The sequence below is a fragment of the Thunnus albacares genome, chromosome 9 (assembly GCF_914725855.1).
Source record: "Thunnus albacares chromosome 9, fThuAlb1.1, whole genome shotgun sequence".
NCBI classification, from domain to species: Eukaryota; Metazoa; Chordata; class Actinopteri; order Scombriformes; family Scombridae; genus Thunnus; species Thunnus albacares.
Genome location: NC_058114.1, coordinates 10,074,734 through 10,097,770, shown reverse-complemented (window position 1 = coordinate 10,097,770; position 23,037 = coordinate 10,074,734). Strand labels below are relative to the sequence as shown.

The following is a 23,037-nucleotide window of genomic DNA, read 5'->3' as shown; positions in this document are numbered from 1 at the left end:
GTTTCGTGATTGTTGATTTGTAACTTAGTAGAACTTAGTTTTAGACCATCTTACTGTTAACAAAGCTAACCATTTTACCAGTTATCTGAAGCTAATGTTTTGCTAATGGAATTTTCTAAGACCCTGATCAGACAGAGCACTTCATAGCAGCCTTTTTGTAATTGTTTGCTGGCTGTTTTGCGTTACTGAGCACTTCCATTTTTTGCAGGAACTCCCTGAACACCTCAACTTGAAAAAACTTCAACTCAGAGGGGAAAAGCGCCCAACGTCATTTGCATTTTTTCCCCTTTGTCCAATTGGATGAATTGAGAAGCCGGCCTTCTGTGGTGGTGATGACAACAAATGGAGATAACCAGACCGGTCTGGGACAAACTAGTGGTGTCTGTTGCTGGATACCTGGAGCTATATAACTTTACGAATTGTAATGACCATGATCTAAACAGAAAATAGCAGGCCTGGAGTGAGTTTACTTCACAGCAAAAAAACAGTTAGGCTTAGGACAGGTGATTCAGTGGTTGCCTAGCAACAATAAAAAAAAAAAAAAAGATGCAGCAAGCCAATTGTAGGCTTCAACAAAAAAGGCGGTGTGCCTCATGTTTTGCAACCTGCAAAAAGAGCTCTGTCTGATCGGGGTCTAAGTAGACTGTTTTATTGATCTTAAGTTACTGGAGATACTTTCTTTCTTCCTGGCATGAACAATGCAACTAATTTGACAGCTAGTCTATACTTTTGTGAATCCGGTTTCCTTTTAACTGTTCTTATTCATGTTTACAATAATTTTGGTTTGACCGCTGCTGATGGTATCTTTCTCTGATTTGTGATTACCATCATTGAAATTGTTGTCCATTAATACTTTCACGGTTTCAAAATTGTCTCCAGGAAAAACTTCAAAGGTAATCCGCTGTCTTCGACCTTTATTGGAAGTGTTTAGTTGCCTGAAGAGCTGGCAGAAGAGCATGCGGTCTGGACTGCATTTTGTGAGCCAATCAATCCTAGTTTTATGTATCGTAAGAAGCCAAGGGCGCCGTCAAATAAAATACAAATTACTTCAAATGCGTGCTACATAAATCATTCATGCATGCATGTTTTTATTGTTCAACCTTTGTCAAGCCTACAATATCAATAAAATACCAAATAATTTGAACAGGTGGTTGCTGTGGTGACCAGCGGGAGTCTTGATTGTTCCTGGAAATATTAGCTTTTGGAGTAATAACAGTCCAGTGACCTCTGATTGGAATCTTGCTTGATCAGTAAGCCAGACAACAGCAAATAAAGACAGACAACCGCCCCTTTCAGTTTCTTCTTTGTCATGTTTGCTCAGATGCTTCCACAATACAGCCACATTGCAGCCACTGTCCACTGATCACAGGGTACTGTGCTCTTCTCTTCACATTTGATTACAGTTGAACCACACGGTTGTTTCTCCCTGACTGTTCCCATTACAGTGGGCCAGGAGAGACAAGACTCTCAGTGTTATCACCTGCAAACATATCCTGGAACTGCTTCATTGGCAATGAATTGGAGATCAATTTCGTGGATGCAAAGGAACAATAAAGCATCTTAATGTAATTTTCGTGTCCACAACTTGACTCTGAAGTCAGTATCAAAATCTTCATTCAGAGCAGCTGCACAGCATCTCTGAAATTCTCAGAAATTGAAGCATTTAAATAGTTTTCTTGTTTCCAGCAGTCGGTGGGAGTGCAAACAGAATAAGTTTTGCTTCATGAATAACAGCACTAGCATTTGAAATTCAATTTCCAGAGTAGATTTTGCCTCTAAACTGTGCAACTGACATGGAAAAGAATGCGGTCATTTCCACTTGTCTATTTCCAGATATGAAGTAGCTGCAGAGGCTGGGGCCTCGTTCTCTTCCACTCCATATCCTATCACGAAAATTTCATTAGAAGAAGTTATAGCTAACTCATCCAGTTAAATAATTTGGATTAATTTTTCTCCCTGCCTCAGAGCAAGAAAGAGAGGCCCAATAGATAAAGAGAAGAAAGAGATGGCAAGAGAAGAGCCACAGCAGAAAGCTTTACGCTCAACACAGCATATACGGTACATCTCCATTGTAAATAATGTATAAAAGCATTTAAGGAGGACAGAGATAATCCAAACAAACCCGGAAAACCCTTCCGGAGATAATTCATCACTACACATTTGGGAGGGGAGGACTGTTTTATACTTACGATACACTCAGAAGCCAGAGGACAAAAAATTAAAATGCTTTCCCCGTGAGGCTTCATAAACAATTCAAACTTAATTTAAACTGAATTCAATCATACTTATATTAGTCAACCAAAGAGCAGTTATACATGACATCAGACCACCCTTTCTTTACTATATGGATACCACACTCAGCCATGTAAAAGGCCACGGAAATATTGATCCTAAAAAAAAAGAAAAGAAAAAACAATCTGTAACTCCTTACTTTTAAATACACAGATAAATAAAATGAAGCTTAATTTTAGAGTTACAAGGCAATCGAGTTTCCTAGATGTCACAGGCTGATCTATTTTCCCCAAATGTTTTCCATCCTCATCTTATTTCCTAAAACAGGTAGTATTTGCCTTGTAAATGAGACTTTATGTATTCCTTATCTTTACATTGACCCAAATTATTGAGGGGGAGGTTAGAGGGCACAATAGCTATCCAGCTAACTAGTTAAGAGCCCCCCATTGTCTGTCAATGGAGTCAAGTCTTTCCCCGTGCAGAGGCTTCAGAATGACAATAGGACGATAATCTAAAAACCAACCATCATTTACATGAGAGGGGAGGCTGAGTGATGGCGCACAGCCCTGCTTTGTATGTATGGAACAACAGTTTGAACTACATGTATGAGATGATATCAAAAACAAACAGAGCGGTGTTAAAAAAAAAAAAAAAAAAAAACATGTTACCCCATTGCAACATGTTGATGGATGACTTAAACTGTCTTTAAACTGAGATAAAGTCACTATAGAGCCATTGGTGAGCGTTCAAAACAAACAGCAGAAGTAACTGTAACGACTTCTCGTCAAGGCTGACACATCGTTGAATTCACGCGCGTGTGGATGAACCACAGAGACAGTAAAGCCAGCAGAGAAGCAGAGGAGGAAAAAGACGGGAATAATTTCCAAAGGGAGGAAGAAGACTTGAGACTCACCAGACGCGCTCAGGTACAGGACGCTGTGGAGAAGCAGGGCGATCCAGAGAGCGCAGGCTGGACATCTCCAGAGACGCTGGCTCGCTGCTGCCCGAGTTGGATACATTCCTCCGGCTCTGTGTTCAACCTTCGCCCGCTTTTAACATCCACTACACTCAAAATTTAATTTCGAGCCCTTCCAAAAAGTGAACGACTCAAAATACAGTGCGTTGGTAACTTGTGCGCTATACTCCGCCGCTCTTTCCAAGCGCACCAAAACACTCTGGGTAAATATATGAGGGTCTGGAAGAGAAGTTGTCTCCGTCTCTCCTGGTTTCTGTCTCTTTCCTCCTCGCTGGAGCGCAGTTCACTTTGCCCCTCTCTGTCTGTCTCCCGCACTGAGCGCAATCCTTCCTACAAACTTCACTGACTATTGCGCCCACATGAGCCACATGGCTCTGATTAGCCATGTGTCGCCACCTTGTGTTTATTACGGGAACGGTCAGAGAGCAGGACACGGCCTTCCAGGGGCCGTACCCACAAACATTCAGAGAATACTCTCACAGAGCTTCTAACTTGGCCTAAAAAAAAAAATTATAGCAAGGAGTCCCAGCTTAGGAGTGATTTCGGAAAATTCTCAGAGCAACTGTGAGCGAGGAAGAGACAGAAACTTTACACTAGTGAGGAGGTGTGGTAGACCCCGTCGCTGGGTATGACACTTTAAAAAAAAAAAGAGGGTGTGATCGGTTGCTCAAAAAAAAAGAAAGAAGAAAGAAAGAAAGAGAAAAAAGAAAGAAAGAAAGAAAGAAAGAAAAATGCCTTCTAGATTAATAATGGGCAGTGAAATTGATCAGCCTAATCATAGAATTAAGTCTCTATTAAGACAGGGCGTAATTATAAATACTATTTTATGTATTGCATTGAATATATTGTAAGCCATACTTTAAAAATAGCCTACAAAATGTTTGAAAAATACTTACGCAGTAGCCTTTCCCCATGCTGATATTTTCTTACGTTTATTTACCATGCTGGTCATTTCGGTACTCAATCTATTTGATACTAACAGGAGGAAATGGCTCAGCTTTCATCCATTTCTGTGATTGCTGGCCAGTCTGTATAAGTAGCAGCGTTGGTTGGCATGTAAATATTTTTTTGTTTCCAGCTGCCAGCAAATTCCAAATTTTTTCCAGTTGCCAGATATCTTAAGTGATGTGATTACTTTCATTTCTTTATAGCATTGGGTGGGAGATGTGAGTGTATCTCTAATGAGATCGACCACAAACATCCCTGCACGATCCAATGTGTAGCGTTTCATTAACTCACTGTTATTCAGCATTTGGAGAATATTTCTCCTACCTCTTTTGTCTCTCCACCATCTTTCTCCTCTGCTTATGAAACTCTCGAGCCTCTTAAAAGTCTTCCTCCCTACTTCCCTAGGAGCTCTCTTAAAGATGCTTTGTGAATAAACTTTTATCTGTACCAGGATATAGTCTTAACTGTGAGGGGAAATTCTTAGAAAACGTCATAATTCTAAGAATTTTCTTAGAATTTCGTCATAAGAAGCAACTGTTTGTACTAGGAAGAGTTATAAATACCGCTCCAGGTCTCATATGAAGGATTTATTCATAAAGGACAGGTTCACAATTTTTCAAGTCTGTCTTAAAACAATAGTCTGGTGTAAAAAATGATCTGGCCATTAGAAGATCCCTTCATAATGTACTTACAATGTGTGTGACGGGGGGGCCAAAATCCACAAGCCTCCTTCTGTGCAAAAATGCATTTAAAAGTTCATCTGAGGTTAATATGAAGCTTCAGACGTCCAAATTAGTCAAATCAAGTAGACATCTTTCAATGTTAGTCTTTTTAGAGCCAAAGTCCTTCTTTTGGTTACTATACTTCCACCGCAACTCAACAGGGAAACACTGTCTGAGGAAACACAAAGAGGGAATTCGATGCTAAAAAGACTGTGAATGTGGCAGATATTCACATGATATGACTAACTCAGACTGCTGAAGCCTCATATAAGCTTCAGATAAACTTTAAAATACATTTTTGCACAGAAGGAGGGCTGTGGATTTTGGCCACCATCACACACATTGAAAGAGTATTTGAGGGGAATTTTTTTAAGGGTCAGTATAAACAGGAGGAAAGATTACAGCGAGGAAAACCTCTTTCAGTGTTCATATGGGCTGACTGTTGTTTTAAGACAAATGTGAAAAATTATTTTTAGTTTGTGATTTGAATTTGAAAAATGTAATTAGCTGAACTACAAGTGTACAGGACCCGTGAATTAGAACATATAAATATTTTCAGTTAAAAGTTAACTTAACAATGTGCCACTATGCACAGCAGTAATTGACTACAAAATCTGACAGTCAAAATGACTTAAAAGCAAAAAATGTTAATAATATATATAAAAAAACAATACATAAGTTATAATATAAAAGCTTCAGGATAGATGCTCTGATTTAGTTGTACAGCCCCTATTGCATTCCCAAAATTTTTTATAATCCCAAAATTTGTTATTTGGGGTGCTATGGGCTCCATAATAAGATCAGAGAGTGTATTTATAAAGTAACCATAAGGCACTAAGAAGCTGTTTATTTGATTTATGCGTCAAGCTGTCTCCTGTACTTGATTTACAAGGAACAGTATTTACAAGGAGGAAAATATTCCCAAATGAAAAAAAAGCACTCATATATACCAGTACTGAATTCAGGGACTGTGAATAGTGAATTCAGCACAGCCATAAGATTTATTGCACTTGTGATATTTCTAAGTATATTCCTATGCATGTTTTGTTTTCTGAAATAATAATTTATTGTAGTATAACTATTACTTTTTAAAAAAAAAAGACTCTCAGAAAAATGATCACTGTATATTTTGCCACTTAGCTCTGTACCTGGTTTGTTGAACTTTAAGTGTCATGACTCTGAGTTCTACTACTACTGTACCTGTGATAGCTTGACCCAAGCTTATGAAAATATGCCTATTTCTTCAACTACACACACTCTCATTTCACTACAGCGGTTCAGAGTGATTTGAATTAATAAACAACTGTTAATTGATCTGAATTTATCTCTGGATTATCTGATAATGATCCATCTGGAGCTGATTAGATGATCGCATGTGGTGACTTTAAATTTCACCAAGTAGATGCTACCTTTGTATAATAACTAGATGAATCACCTATAATATTAAAACCATATCCAAATGTTTAACCCAGTGAACTTCAATTGATTTTCGTCCATGCATAACTTGTACAAAGACAAAGACAGATGAATGGTGGAGAAGGAAAAGCGAGTATAAAGAGACGCGGTCTCTTGTGCCTTGAACAGTCACGCCTGCAGACATGTTGACCGCAGCTACAAACACACACACACACCTTTACAGAATTATTAATTCCAGAGCCTTACAGTATTATTAACCCACCTCACCTCCTCCTCTATAACCCCACACCTTGTTTCATTTTACTCTACTCACTTCTGGCTTTTGACACATACTCTGTCTCTGCATGTGAGTCTGCACACACAGAGCACTTTGAAAGACTAATACCATCATTTTTGGGGTAGGAAAAGAATGGTAGCAATTTAGCATCTCCGGTTCTCTCATATTGCGACCTACCCCTGCTCATTAGAGGGCTCTCTGAAGTTATGTTTTGATTGAACTGTAACAGAGTAAAGAAATAGCCAGTATGGACAATGTTTTAGACTGGTTTACTTTTTGATTGAGGACCGGACAGAGGGGTAGCTGGAGTGCCTCTGTAGTGGGTTTCTCATGAGTGTTAGGGCTTCACCTCTTAAGTCCCTGCTCCTCGTCAGGCCCAAGGGTCCAGGACCGGGCCTGTGGCTACCTCCTGAGGGCTTCTAATAAAAACCTCTATACATATTCAGAGTCATCCCCAGAGAGATGCTACTAACCAGAGTGTGGAGATAACACAGCTTAAGCTTCCTGCCAACCTTGAGATAACGCAAGATTGTGTCCAAGTGTGTGTTGGGGAGAGTAAAAGCTTGAGTTTTCCACATTTTGTTTGTTCTATAGCATTCTGTATTCATTCATAGGCGGCTGTGGCTCAGGAGGTAGAGTGGGTCATCCATAAATCGGAAAATTGGCTCCTCCAGTCTGCATGTCGAAGTCTCCTTGGGAAAGATACTGAACCCCAAAGCGCTCGCAAAGACTCTGCCAGCGATATGTGAGTGTGTGTGTGTGTGTGTGTGTGTGTGTGAATGAGCATTAGAAACTCCTCCTGATCAGCAGGTTGGCTCCTTGCATGGCAGCCTCTGCCATCAGTGTATGAATGAATGTGTGTGTGGGTGGGTGAAAGTGTAAAGCACCTTAGGTGGTTGGAAGACTAGAAAGGTGCTATATAAATGTAGCCCATTTACCATTCAGTAATTCATGTAATACTGTATACTGCATTTCAGCACGTCTCTGCAGTGTCCCTGGTCTAGCATTACTTAAATAGTTGTGGAAATTAAGAATATGGCGATTATGAGGGTTGAGGGATACAAAGCAGCCGGCTGCGAAAGCTGCCAAAAACTCTGATCAAAAACAGGGCTGCGGTCAATTCAAGCAATTCAGCATGTAAACAGAGACTGCAGTTCATTTGCTAATGATGAGTGAGTGCTCAGTCTCACTTTTAATAGGTTGGGCTTAACAACTCTTATATGCTGGGGGTTGTGATTTTGAGTCTTTTAGAAGTTTTTTTTATTTAAATCCATTTCAAGTGAAAATGACCTAACATTGAAACATGTACATTCCAAGCTCTAACCTCTTCTTGAAGGCTGCAATTTCAAGGACTTCAAGTGGTCTGAGTGCCTACTTCTGGTCTGCTTAAGCTTCTTTTGGACCACAGAAAGATAGTAGCACTCCAGAAGTGTGTGTGATTGTGTGCCTAAATGTGTGTATGATTCCACAAAACATTTCAATTAACACAACAAACAGCCACACAAAGAACAAATTCAAACAAAATATCTGTAAATAACTGTCAAACCAAAACAAATTGGGCATGACTGATTGCAGTGTGGAGAAACGTGCGAGGTGATGTACATCATATGTCAGCTGTGTGTCTCGCTGAGGCACCCTTTTAAATTTGCCGTTTAAGCAGCCAAATGAATTTAACCTAAGCTGTGTTTAGGTGGTTTTCTCTGTAATAAGGAGCCTCAGAGGAGTAGACGTAGTTTCGGAGGGGGAAGACCTCACTGCTGGGCCGATCAAGTAGCGAGATTATTTCTGACATTGGCCTATTTTTTCTCCTTGATGTCTATCGACTTCATTTTGCCTAAAGTAGGATATGATTATTAAAATTGCAACCATGCATGGTGAAAGTCATCTAACTTTCATGGTGGAGTGGATTAGGGTTCTGAAGGTCTCTTTGAAGAGCAGATCCCTGAGGCTTTCCCCAGCAGCTACAGCACATGGACAGGGAGGCTCTTTGTTAAAGAGTTGGCAATGATGTCTCAGTCAATAAAAGAGAACCAAGGGATGAGGGTGACGATGGCCTTTCAAAAATATCTGCCACATCTTCTCGGCATTTTTTTTTTTTTTATGCTTCTCCGAAACTGTTTCTTTTCCTCCTCATACTCAGATGACTCTAATCATTTGTGCTTCTATCTCGTTTTCTTTGCGTCTCTCTGAAAATGTGTTAGCACTTTACGCATTCTTCAATCAGCGGATAACTCAAAACAGTTTCCATCCCAGTGTAGACATCATTAAATGGCTGACAGACCATATTGGCCTCACTGCATCCTTTTCCTCCCCACACCCACTCATGTCTAACCCACAGTTTAATTCGGTACTACATATTGCATTTTCATGGGCTTACCTTTCAAATGGCCTGTTGCAATGCTACTCTATTCCCACGAGGTGTTTTTTGGAACATACTGCAATCAGTGATAATGTACAACAAACGCAGGATGGAGGGAACCTTTCAAGTGTGGCCAATAATATAGTCTCCCTGCATTAAAAGGAAATGGAAATCTCTCTCAGTGTGTTAAAGATAAAATATTACAGAACAAACACTACACACCGCAAAAGATTACATTTCCTGAGATTGTTTTTTTTTTCAAATTTTCAGAGACTCAAGAAAATAGGTAAATGTATGCACTGATGCAGAGGCAACTTTAGATTTTCCCATTCTTCTCTATCGGGCCTCCGAAAACATTTCGGGGAGCAGGACAATAATTACTTGCAGTTGAACACATGCAACACACAATACATCACTGGGTTTGATTGTGTAGCCTACTACATTTCCCTTCTTTTGTTTGTATTTTTAGTGCAGCACATATGGACTGGAGATAAATGAGGCACTAAAAGGACTGATTTTTTTTTTTTGTTGTTGTTTAAGATTAAATCAGGCGAAAAGAAGACCAAACACATTGTATTTTAACATGCTGAGTATTTCTGGTACAACATAAAGCTTCAGCATCTGTGTTCTCTTTCATCTCAAATCCTACAAAATGTCCAAATAGTCTCAGACGTACACTCCAGAGGATAATGGCGCATATAAATGTAAAGTCTTGTGGAGTATTTATCTTCTTATTGATTGAGAGCCAGATGAAGAACGGATGGGAGGATACAAAGCAGCCTGAGGACACAATCCAGCCTCTATTCCACACTGCTCAGTTCAGCTGTGTGGTCAGAAACGTACTTACACATTTTCATCCCATTGCTGAACAGTTTTTATGGCCTCGCATATCATCCTGTACACTTCGGCTCCAGACCTGGAAAATAGAGAGTGTAAAGATGGTGATGACTCATGTAGAGACTCTACATCCATTGATGCCAAGTTTTTTTGGATAAGCCTATGTGATACTTTTTTAAATTCACACACCCTGTCAAAGCTTGTTCACTTCCAGTGGATGAGCTAGGGGAAATATACAGTAGTATTGTTTTAACAAGACAGACTGTAGTTTAGTGCACTAACTCTCCAGCTTTGGTTTGGCATAGGATTAACTCAGATTTCCAAATAGCACATAATAAATCCAAAACCTGCACATTTTGTATTTCTTAAATTGAATGGCATTTGCTGTTCCAGTAAATAATAATTATTTTGTTACATGACCTGTAGGAAAACAACGTGGACATTTTGGAGGGAAAACTCAGTGTTTTTCCGTGATTTTCATGGATATAAGTTATCTTGTTTTAAGTGGACATAATTAATTTGCCTAAAAGCAAGTATAGTATGCATCATTAACATCATTCTGCGGGGGCACTTCATACAGTAGCTACATGGCAGGGACCTTCCTTTGGATCCTGAACTTACTTCAACTGTGACTGTTAATGACCGTTATATTGCTGCGATTACCTTTTCAATAACAAGTAGCTAGTGTAGAATTGCAAACTGTACAATTCAGTAATTGCCATTACAGGTATTATTACCCATAATGCACTGAAATTTTGTGTCCTTTGTATACTTAAACCTGCAGTGCAGAACTTTTGTCTCCCCCCTTCTGGCAGTGAATAGTAGTTACCTGGATGTAACTCCAGCTACTGTTGCAGCTGGAAAACGGTGGATAAATTGTTCTGAGCGTCACAACCCTCGCGAAATGAATTTGAATGAATGAATTTGATCCGTTCGGTCTGATCACATTTGGAAAGTCTAGAAGAGCTGCACGATTAAATTATTTTATCCCTCAAGTTAGCAAGGGCTAAACTGGAAGTTACCCGGCTCGGCCAGTGGAAGTCTCTGGTGCGCATGCTCTATGGGCGCCATTCAGCTCTGGCAAACCAATCATTGCTGGTTGATATAAAACGCATTCCTACTGGTGCGCCAGCGCAGGAACGTCACCACAGACAACAGAAAAACTCTTGTCAAACTTGGACAACACCTTTGACTGAGCTGGACTGAGCAACGTAAAGAAATGTCCTTATTTCCAGGGTTGATGAATTATTTGAACCTTTTAATGAGTAATAATGAAAAGGTAAGATAAATATTGGTAAGCTGGGTAACAATGGTAAAAAATAACTGATAAAAATAAGTAGTTGGGAGGATAATTTGGGAATTCTAGCTTTGGATCTCATCAAAGAACAGGTGTCACAACCTTCTTGGTTGGTTTATCACATGGGCAAAAGCGGGCACCACCCCAGGGGCCCCAGACCGCCAGTGGCCCCCCCCTTAAGTTCACTATCAATTGATTTAGAGTAACATGGTGAATTGAAACTTTGTTTCAGATATGCACCACTAAACATCAACATGATAAGGGCCTTCAGATGGGTCCTGTGTCAAAATGTAGATTTAAGACCTTTAACATTTCAACTGATACGGTTCTTACATGGTTCATATACATAAATAAATGTGTGTTTAATCAGATGAACAACATATTTGGAGTCATGTAATATTTCAGCACAGGGTGCAATGCACAGAAAAAGAGAGGAACAAGGGCTTATTTTAGCCCTGGAGCCCACAAAAAAGATTAGTCCGGCCATGACAACTATTATAACTTCCTAGAGAGCAATGTTGTATGCCTGCAAACATAGTTCACTATCTTCACTGGCACCATCATGAAGAGAAAACATTGTAAAATACGCTGGTCAAGTTTCCAAGTGATGAGGACATAAATGGAATTATTAGTTTTGGAAGAGACGGACTGGATTAAAATTATTTAATAGCCAAGTGTTATCGAAGCTTCACTTTTAAAACCTCTTAATACTGCATCACTTGACAGAGAATATGTGCATAAACAAAAGAGAAGAGGCTCACACAAGAACCAGAAGAGTAAAAACCTGACCCTGACCACACAGTGCAGAGCCACAGCATATGCTTTCCTTAGGCCTTATTTGAGGACTTTGAGAATGATGTCTTTGTCCACCACGTTGCCCTCTTCTTGCAGGAGAGCATTGAAATAGGCCGCTCTCAAAACACAAGGCTCCATGCCAGCTCCAGAGAAAGCCATTTGGACATCTAATAGCTATGGACCAGGCCAGCTTAATGTAAGCCTTATTGTGATTACCTGATGTAATGACAGCCAATCCAAATACAGCCTGTAAGCCATTACCAGCTGAACAAGAGGAACACATTATGCATTGCACTATGTCAGCCTGACAGGGTCTGAACAATGCAGCATGAAAAAGTTTCCACCCCGTTGTTGTGACGCCTTAGGGAATAAAGTGGAACTGTTTAGGGCAGTTATAACATCCCGAATGCCACAGTCTGTACCTTTGAAGGCTGGCAATAGGGCTTAAAAGCCATATCCTCAATTGTAATGCAAACACAGATAAAGGATTGGAAACATTTATTCTGATCTGGCTCTTAATCATCGACAACGCCATTTGAAATGTGCGCCTCAAAGCTTGTGTCAGTAAAATCACAGGAAATGTAAAATAGCAGTAATAGTCAGCTATATCATAATGTCGTCATACATCAAACTCTTTAGATATCTGTGAGAAAATACAACTTGATTGACCAATTAGTTCCAGCTCAGGAACTTGAACTATTTACCATGTGGTTTTTTTTTTGGAAGGGGGAGTGGGGGGTGGGGGGTTTAGTGCAAACAGGTAGAGTTGATTGTGTTGGTCAGTGTGTATGACATTGACATGCATGACAGAAATTGGCGGAAAATGTGCGATTTGTGATTGAGGCCAATTTTCCCTTTCGTGTTCAGAGAGAAACACAGAGCATTTCCACCCTCACTCCTATTAACTAAATTGTAGCCAATTTACGTCCAGATATGGAAGTAGTGTGAGGAAAAAGTTGACACCAATCCAGTACCTGTAGAGTCTCAAATAGTCCAAGCTGCTTCAAACATCATTCACTCATTCCCCTTGTGAAAAATCACACTTCAAAGCATTTCCAAAACTCAAATCTGTTTCAGCTCTTGCCTGTTTATCTTTAGATATGGCCTGAGGGATCCCCTGACCTCCTGACACTTTATAACTAATTGTTAATCAGGATTACACTGACTATCTCATTACACAACAAGCCTTTTGTGGAGGAGAGAGACAATTTATCAGTTTATGTTTCTCTGCTTGCCTCAGGAATGTCTTTGGACAGATGCTGACCCTTTCGAAAAACTTTATTCTCCTGGAAGCTTGTCCTACGACTTGGCTCGCTCACTACAGGACAGGATCTTTTCGTTTATCTAGAATAATTTCCCAGCAGAAAAGAAGCTATCATTAATACCACCACACACACATTTGTTTTAGTGTCTCTTGTGAATGCTCAGGTTTCTAAAGCCAGGTCTGCTAAGGCAATTTTTGTTGGCCTAAACACTCAGTCAGCCACGCTAGTTTCTTGAAGAAAAGATACTGTATCTATACATACCTGTGAATGTTGTGTGTTTTTGTGTTTATAATAGACATCTGCATTAAATGTTGTACAACCAAAAATTGAGAAAAAACAGATGATATTAGATTGCAAAACATGACCACAGTTTTTCTTTTTTAAGCTTCTTTTATTAATGGTGGATGTATTAGATCTCAAGACTTTAACTGTGGTTTCATGGTTCAGGTTCAGAGGCTATTTTGGTGGTTTTGGAGAACAGAGGGTAGGGGAAGGCACCATGTCAGCACGGGACAAGTGGAGGGAGAGGGGTGAAGTTACCCTTAGTTGCTGATTTATAGTCAGTTCAGTTATTTTTTTAATTTAAAAGGTAGAGATTCAGAACAGATCTGGACGATAACACAGTTGAATATGGCTCAAGAAATTACACATTGCACACTCAATTTAATCTTAAAAATATCAAGACAGTTCACTTGTTTCAAATGCCTAATCTTTTTCACAAATGTGACAATGTCTGCATGTGAGGCGGGTCACTTTAAAAGTGCCGAGATAAATCATTTGACCCTTTAAGATATTCTTCCATGCTTCAAGAAAACATATTTACAGTCATTTAGACAATGGCAGTGGATAATAGTCAGTGAAAGATAAATCAAGTGCTTCTTGTGTATTTTCTTAGTAGTCGACCTGTATTTTCAGTTTCAGTGTTTCGTCCAGCTCTGTTTTTTTTTTAGGGGGGCTGAGAACTGAAGCAAAGACAGCATTCAAGGGCAGCTTCACCCCCGAGACAGCAGAGGTATCCTGTTGCTGAGGGTGAGTGGAGGCAGTGTGGCAGAGGAATCATGTGATCACAGTGGGGCCGGTGCGTCCAGTGTTCTCTTGGAGCTGAGAGACCTTAAGGGCGATGTCCACCAGGGGAGCCAGCATAACCTGCACAAAGAGATAACACACACACAAAACATATGATTTCCTGTTCAGATCATGCCGTTCTCACACATCCTCCAGTACAAACATATTCTCATGTCTGCAGGTGATAGAGAAGACTATTGAATCTAGAGTAATAATTGTTAAAATGTTTTCTTTAAAGCAAAAATGTCTAAGACTGAGTGAACATAATTTTAACTTTTTTTTTGCGAAGTTCATTTCTAAACAAAAATATGATTTTAAGACTCTTCACAAGGCTAGAGGACTGAATTATGGCCATTTTGCAATTCAGCTTCTCTCACTATCATAGCCAAAATAGAAATGACTTATAAGCTTTGTTTATTCAAACTTTAATTCTCTGGTTCCAGCTTCTCCAATGTGAGGATTTGCAGCTTTTCTCTGCTTTATGTCACTGGAAATTGAACATTTAGTGTTGGCTGAACATAAAAAGACATCTGAGGATGTCATCTTGGGCTCGGGGGGAAATTGTGATGGGCGTTTTTTTTTTAACTGTTTTTAGACATTTTACACATAAAGCAATTATCAAATAATAATCGTTAACAGCAGTGCTAATCATTTTTACTGGGCTATAGGTGAATTTTACACCATTACTACCCTTGTAATTTAAAACTCACTCTAGATAAAAGCATCATCGAAATGCTGAATGTTAATGACGTCAGCTACCCTGGCCCAAACACAGATCTGACAGAATAAGACAGAATACACTACAGGACTATGACCATAATTTAAACATAAAACAGTGTGACGGATCAGTAATGAGCACAACATACTGAATACACAACCAATTTTGGCAGAAAGTGCGTTATGAATTGTTTCCTCTTTCATTCAAAACCTTCTTATACATCAAGGTAACCTTTCGGATGTGTAAATCAAACCTACACAAAGTCAGCCAACTGAACCATTAACCCACTAGCCATTTATCTATCAGATTAAGTGTCTGAAGCAATATGTTTCTGCTTATCTTCTCATTCATGACGTGTGAGCATCGAAGAGGAAAAAGGCCGTGAAGCCTTTTATTCCCTTTTTTCAGTCTTGTCTTGCTTTCTTGTACTACATCACCTCCCTGTCCACACCAGTCAAAACGACTTTATGAAGTGTCGAGCTGGAACTCGCACTCTTTATTTTTCCCATGTGCTATGGTTCCCTCTCTTCACACTGGCCCTGATAAGCTGCCATAACTCAAGATTTGGCCAAACACCTCCATCATGTCCCATGTTGAATACAAGCTCTGGAACTCGTTTTTGGAGAGCTCCACCCAACGCAAGCTGGCTGTGCTTGCAGATTACAGATCGTTCCAGCCAGCCTGAAGGGTTTTTGGAGCCTGTGTGAGCTAACCTTTTGACTGCTGCCACCTAGGTGGATGACGGGGTGACAAACTAAATTAACATCCTTACTCTTTATTTTCTTTTCTGTAATTTTTCAAATACAAAGCTATTCATGAGAAGAGAAAAAATCTTTCTCTTGTTGCTGGTCCCATGGATGTTTTAATTTCCCATCTGATGACTTCATTGTCTAATATTTGTCTCACTGGATCTAGCTGTCTGAGATCGTCCTGACCTGTGGGTCCTGGTTAATCTTATGGGAGTCCTTCTCGTAGCTGTCTATGTAGAGCCTGATGGTTGCTCCTGCACTGCCTGTACCGCTGAGACGGAAAATAATCCTAGAACCATCAGAGAAGATGATCCTCAGGCCCTGAGAGAAACAGAAAGAGGAATGAGAAAAGAGGATGAATGAAAATGTACAGTAACAGGGAAACATGTGGAGCAATAACTCATGCTGATGCATGTTAATGTTTATTTATTGGTCATAATGTGATAAAGGCTTTAACTTCATTATGTATTCAGTAAAAATTGTAATTCAACAAATACTAATAATATACCATTTTAAACAAGGTGGTATAATTTCAAAATATTATGGTCTGAACTACATCTGATGATAGATGGAAAACTGAGGGAGCATGGTATAAGATTTTAATGAGCAGATTGCTTACCTGGTTTTTGGACACACTTCCGTCCACAGGGTCCGTGTAGGCAAAGTTGTCAGCGATAGCCACCTCATAAGTCTTATCACCCGATGACAACTTCTTTCCAATAAAGGCTTTGTCGAACATTACTGTCTCCAGATGCTTGATCATCTTGTTGGCAGCATCTGATTCAACCTCCTCATAGTCATACCTGAATGAAAGGTTCATATACCTTGATACAAATCTTTTTTTTTTTGCAAAATGAACATGTTGATTTGGTACAATAATTACATAAAAACACTTCTAGAAAGGGATTTGTAAGACTGCTATATGAAGACACTTGTGTACTGCAGTTCTTGTAGATGCCACTAGAAGGTGCTAGGGTAGTACCATTTGATCGACCAACATCCCTGCATCATTGCAGGAAGTGTTCTTACAACTGTTTAAACAAAACCATGTCATGGGACGAACAATTGGCAATCTGGCAAACTGAAATACTCCTCTTTTGGGGCTCACATTTCATAAACAGTTCTACATGGATCATTGCTGACCTGGTGAAGAAGTTCCTGCCAAACTTCTGCCAGTGATCCTTCATGATATCTTCCACGCTCTGTTTCCTGTGGGCTAAGATTGACAACCATGCAAGCACCGCCCACAGACCGTCCTTCTCACGGATGTGATCAGAACCTGGTTGGTTAGCAGAGAAAAAGGAGAAAGAAGAGAGGGGACGAATGAGTGAGTAACGAGCACTGCTTTCTCTTACTGGAACTCTGTATTACTAAATATAACATCTTTCACTCACCAGTGCCGAAGCTCTCCTCTCCACACAGGGAGAGTTTGCCAGCATCCATCAGATTCCCAAAGAACTTCCAGCCAGTTGGAGTCTCGTACAGATGCATCTTCAGGGCTTTAGCCACACTAGAACAGATTGGAACAAACAACTGCATTAGAAAAAAATGGAGTTCATGGCTTTCTCAGTTTAGTTTTTCCAGAAAGGAAAAACAATGGATTAGCTGTTGTGTAGTTTTTACTTGTCCAGGGCTCCACTTGTGGGCATACTGCGGGCCAGTCCCTTGACACCAGTCTTTTGGAAGTATGGGATGCTGGTAATGTTGGCAGCGATGACAGCCACTGAGTCTGAGGGGTTCACGAAGAATCCGTGCTTACCCAGCACCATGTTACGGTCCTGAAGAGGAGCACAACAAGGGGCACAGACAGACAAGGATCAACAACCACAAATAGTAAACAGGATTTGTGACATGTAAGAATTAGGTTCCTGAGCTGTGATGAAAGACTGTACAGTAAGTTAAATGGCAGCAGGACAGTTTAGTGCCGGTCCTTCTGGGGAATTGACTGAAAAAGATACTGAATCCCTACAGACCCTGTTCTGCATATGACATTTTACTCAAAAGAGTATTTCAAAATCCAAAACAAAAACTGTTTTGTACAAATATGTCTTGGGTCACACTATGAGTTGTAAATTTTGGGCTGTTCTTTCATTAAACATAAACATGTCAGGGTGGAAAAGCTAGATCAGTACAGCTAACTCAAAACATTCACTGTCCTCATTAAAGGCTGTGCCAAAATGAGTTCATTTCAGTCTCACCAGGAGAGCCAAGCCCATTATTTTGGTTATTGACTCTGGTCAATTAAATAGAGAAACTTAAAATTATAAACTTAATGGACCAGAGTCAATTAAATTTATGGGAGCTGACATCATAGATTCAAGTCCAGTTCAAACTCCTAACCAAGTCACCATCTTTGCTCTCGCCTCTCCCCAGTGGCGTTTGATTAATCAGCTGTAAAATAATCTTCCCAGAAGAAAAAGTTAACTTACACCATCACCATCAAAGGCAGCTCCAAAGTCATATTCTCCTCCTTTCATGGTTTTGACCAGGTCTGCAGCATAGGTCAGGTTGGGGTCGGGATGGTGGCCTCCAAAGTCTTCCTGGGGGACACAGTTGACTGCTGAGTTGGCTGGAGAACCCAGCTCTTCACAGACAATCTTCTTCACATAAGGACCAACCACTGGAGGGAGAGACTGTGTCGTTAGGAGGGGCCATCACACCTTACTACAGATTTATATAAGCAGCATACGCTCCCACAATATTGCTCTTTTACATTGTGATGCTCTAAAAATATGATATTTTACACTGAACTTGCTATGAGTAAGTTTCCACTGCTGAAACGTTGGATCCTAAACCAGTTTTGCAGGCTATTTTACCGATCACAAGTCTCAGCCTGTGCTGTGCTGTTGCCTACCTCCGTGCATAGCATCCAGGCGGACATTAATGTGATGGGCTCCAGAGAGAAGCTCCTTCAGTGCAGCAAAGTCAAAGATGCCCCTCAGCATCTCAGCGTAGGCCTCAACAGAGTCCACAATCTCCACTGAGACAAATAAAAAGGAAACAGAGCACAATTAAAATAGCAGCAGATGTCAAGATAAGTACTTTGGGTTGCAAACTAACTTTTACAATTGGATTTTATTAGTCACCTAGCGCTTTCATTCATCGTTTAAAATGTGCAGATCATGTTTAAGAGCAGCTAAGAGGCTGTTTGTTATCAAGAAAAAGCTTCATTTGTTATCACAATGCAAGATACAAGTATTCATTTTCAACTCTGACAACAATGAATTGCAAATATTCATTTCTCAGTTGAAGGTAAGACTCCTCTCCGTGCCACTGTACCTGTGAACGGCTTAGAGTCCACTTCAAAGCTCTGCTTGCCGATCTTGGACAGATCGACTTTCAGATCTGGGCAGATGTGATACTCATGCAGGCCTTTGCTGATCTCATAAATTTTGTTTGTGATGCCCTCTGGAGCAGGACCTAGGAGGATAAAGTAAAGGTAAATAGGATGGTTAGGAATAGAAGACATCAGACACAATATGCTGGGCAAATTGCAGATAATGGTGTGCCACAAACAGGACAGTGTTCTTCAAATAAAGTCAGGCACATTAGTGTTGCTTGCAGAGCAGCAAGCATGTAACAGGCTAATGGGTTGGAATAAATGGATCTTAATGGAAAGCAGAGTTTTCACTCACCTCCACTGGAGATGTTGTACTTGATACCAAAATCTCCATTGGGGCCACCTGGGTTGTGGCTGGCTGTAAGGATGATCCCCCCCACTGCCTTTATCTTGCGGATCACACAGGAGACTGCTGGGGTGGACATGATGCCATTCTGACCGATCACCAGATGTCCAATCTGCAGGAAGTAGCACATGTGCACAGGGATGCACGGATTAATACACACATACATAGACACAAAGGCAAAGTGAGAACAGTGTTGTTAATAATTTGAAGGACAGGAATAGCTAATAGCCGCAAGCTAAATGTTTGGTGACATTATTTAAAGATTACCATATTTGATTAAGGCTCTACACTGTTTGATTTCCATTAGTGAGCTGACACTTCTTTTCCCCAAAGCTAGAAACATAATTAATACTGAATTGAACATGTCTAGTAAGCCTGTCCCATTCATTGTCAATGGGTACAGCTGCATCTTGATGATGCTAAGTATAGTACATCATATTATATTCTGTCTCAGTTGCAGTAATTATCACAGTCTGTAAATCAGAGAGCAAACTATGATTGAGATATTAACACAATTTCATGTACTGTATACTTTCAATAATTGTGTCATTATTTGCTATAATGTCAATAAATTTTAAAAAAATATTTTCATAATGTCATTTTAAAGATACTGCTAAAGCTTCATATAATCTACACAGTGCTCCTCTGATGTATTAAACAAATTAAAAAAACTAAAGGTTGAGGCACATAGTAAACTCGCAGAGAGGTTACATAACAGTAGCCTATGTGTATCTTGTAGATGACTCTATTTTTAAAATCATGTCATGGTCTCCAGTCCAGGAACTCTTGTCTATTTAAACATCCAATGGTTTGCTTTGTGTAAACATACCAAGAGCTGAGCGCCTTTTTTGTCTTTGCACCTTTCGCAATGATTTCCTGCCTTATTTCCTGACTGAGGCAGTGGGGCAATGAAAATTTGCAAAAAACTAGCCCGGATAAGTCATCTTTGTGCAACTCCAACCAACTGTAATCGCTGATGTAACCTGCAATCACAGCGGGTTGCTTTTCTGCAGCTACAACAGCGACAGACTGGCATTCATGCGAGAGAAGGTCACAGGGAAGACAGCGACCATAATTCCTGGTCCAGATGTTTTGAGACTGATTTATGCTTGCAAATTTACATACTATTATAGCTGGCATGAGAGCATAGGGTGGTTTAATGCCTGAAAACATTGATAAACGCAAACGTACTGTATGTACCATTCGGACATATGCAGAGCAACGTGACTGGCTGCACGTTGCATATCACGCCCCCTGCTCGCCTAATACCGTTTCAGTATCATCATAGTGCAGGCAGGCAGTGGTATCTCACCACCACAGGTCTTTATGAAACAACACTGGGTTAAATGCTTCCTTTTACAACACTCAAAGCTGTTTTTTTTTTTTGCTCATTTGTAAAGCTGCAAAAATGCAATGCAAAACCCTGAGCGAAATGTTTTGAAATGCACAAAAAGGTTTGAAAGTCTTGCGCTTAAGCTAAGAAGCTGCTACTTAGTGTCAGTGTGTAAATGTCAAAGGTAAGAGATTGACATGCGAGTGCTCCATATGCACTTTATCCAAAAGATCACCGCGGTCAGGCTGGCACCGGAGACACTGCAGGGAAATTAAACGGGGGGCTGATGACACCTGTCATTTTAACACAAAGTGAAGGGTCCACTGTCTATACTGGACGTTATGATAACCTTCAGGTAGTTTTACATAGGCATAATCTTAATGAAATACAGACAAAATATATAAATACATAGATTGACAAGCACAAGCAGGAATGCCATCCTCTCATACCAGAGGAAACTTTGCAAAACCTTTAATATGGCTAACAACCGCATAACTGCTACATGACATATTATTATTACTATTAGGAACTATTTGCTTGCTTCAGGAACAAATAACCTGTTATTACCTTTTGCAAAAAAGTGGCTCAATGTCTTACTAGCTCACAAAGTATCATACTGTACTGTAAAAGCTGTACTGGAGACTTAAGTTGTCCTAACTTGACAGCTAGCTTGATGTTAACTTGCTAGCCGACGTGCTAACCAGGAGGAGTGTGTTTTCTCAGCTAACGTCAGCAAACATACACACACACAGAGGACAGTAATTCTTTATCCTACTGACCCCGTTGGCGGCAGCAATCTGGACGATCAACTGAATCGCGTCTTTCATGAAAAACCTCCCATCTCCTCCCACTACCACAGTGGCAGCCTGGCGCTTGTCAGGCTCGATGACGGAGATAATGCTCTGGATGAAGTTTTCCGCATAGTGCTGGTTCTGTTGAAACACGGTCACCCTCTTCCTCAGGCCGCTTGTACCGGGCTTCTGGTCCGTGTACGGCTTGGTCTTCACGATCGTTGCTTTCACCATTTTCGACCCCCAGTGAATACCTATAGTCGTCCCGTGTGATCCGCAGTCTTGGCCGGCTGAAAGCGACTGCAGTGACAGAGCAGCCACACGTACACACCGGCCAACTCCCCCCCTCATAGACCCGCCCTCCCGGTTTAAAGGGCAAGGAGGAGCCATGGAGGATTTTCTCACACTCAACATTGGAGTTTTCATATCTAACAAGTAGTTTCCCATAATTGTTCATTCATTCTTGGGTAGTATATAACTAATGAATAAATAACAATACATTTATAGATAACAGATTTATTTATTTATTGACTAATTGATTGGTTCCAATTCTAACATGTTGAGCATGTTTTCCACAATTTAGGCTATATTCAAATTGGTTTCCCATATACCATATGTTATGTAAACACTATATTGACTGATATTGACATTTATGTGATTGTACTGAGAATTTACATTGTAGGTCTTGAGGAGCTCAGACACTCCTCACACTGGAAGGCCATGACGGGCCAGAGTGCATCTGATGCTGATGTTGACATAATTTTGTTACTAGATTGACAATCAAAAAGTAATAATTATTACACAAATAATTGTAAATCTCTCGCATATCAAGCACAAAACAGTGCAACAGTTCTACCAACGTAATTTCTAAAAAAGAAAAGAAAAGAAAAACCCATAGTTGCCACAGTGAGTGTGACAACTATATTACATAGTTGGCAAAATTAATATATAAAAATGTTTTCTGTCATGATTCCAGATTTTACAGACTTTCCAGGGTTGTAAAATACTGACTTATAGTATTATAGAGTTCTGTGCAGTGTTTTGGCATCTGACTAGTCTCAAAACTCATGGATCTATCCCTCAAACTGCACTTCCTATATCATTTCAGTCTGGTAATAGGTCAGTACAAAAAGCATTGAGTCCACATATTCTTGAATAATTCAATACAAATACTCTACTCCTGATGCAGTGAAAGTCAAATTTAAAGCTATAATATGTAATTATTCTGCATTAAAATGTATAAAAACTACTAGACCTATGTTATATATTTTGTTGAGTTGTGTACTTACATTATCTCAAATGTTTCCAACAATTTTCAAACCCAGAGAAATCAGTAATTTTAATCAAGGTAATGGTCTGTTTCATTTGGTCGCCTGTCAATGGCGTCATACCCCCCATACCAAAGAGTATTCGCCTACAAGATGCATGTGTTGGACTGCTCTAGAAAGGGCAGCATCATTCAATTTGATACTACGGGAAGAGATTTCATAAAAAATATGAAATAATTTGTGTTATGGTCCTAATTCCTAATTTTTCCAGTTAACAAAGACTTCAGTGACTTTTTAAATATG

The 23,037-nt window shown here is 40.0% G+C and overlaps 2 protein-coding genes across 3 annotated transcripts in view; both read right to left on the bottom strand.

Moving 5' to 3' along the window:
* ror1 (receptor tyrosine kinase-like orphan receptor 1) overlaps positions 1-3,856 on the bottom strand; it is a 136,665-nt gene extending 132,809 nt beyond the window's left edge. For both annotated transcript variants that reach the window (XM_044362015.1, XM_044362016.1), the window contains exon 1: positions 3,146-3,856. In XM_044362015.1, the coding sequence (XP_044217950.1) occupies positions 3,146-3,251 (106 nt within the window). In that variant the 5' untranslated portion in view covers positions 3,252-3,856. The remainder of the gene's footprint in view (positions 1-3,145) is intronic.
* A 9,994-nt stretch (positions 3,857-13,850) lies between these two features.
* pgm1 (phosphoglucomutase 1) lies at positions 13,851-21,795 on the bottom strand. Its single transcript, XM_044362483.1, has 11 exons — positions 21,455-21,795; positions 19,292-19,454; positions 18,936-19,076; positions 18,511-18,636; positions 18,086-18,276; positions 17,280-17,434; positions 17,051-17,166; positions 16,800-16,935; positions 16,276-16,459; positions 15,843-15,977; positions 13,851-14,270 (listed from the first exon to the last, which is right to left on the bottom strand). The coding sequence occupies exons 1-11, from the start codon at positions 21,698-21,700 to the stop codon at positions 14,181-14,183; spliced, it is 1,683 nt and encodes a 560-aa protein (XP_044218418.1). The 5' UTR covers positions 21,701-21,795; the 3' UTR covers positions 13,851-14,180.
* Positions 21,796-23,037: the final 1,242 nt, after the last annotated feature.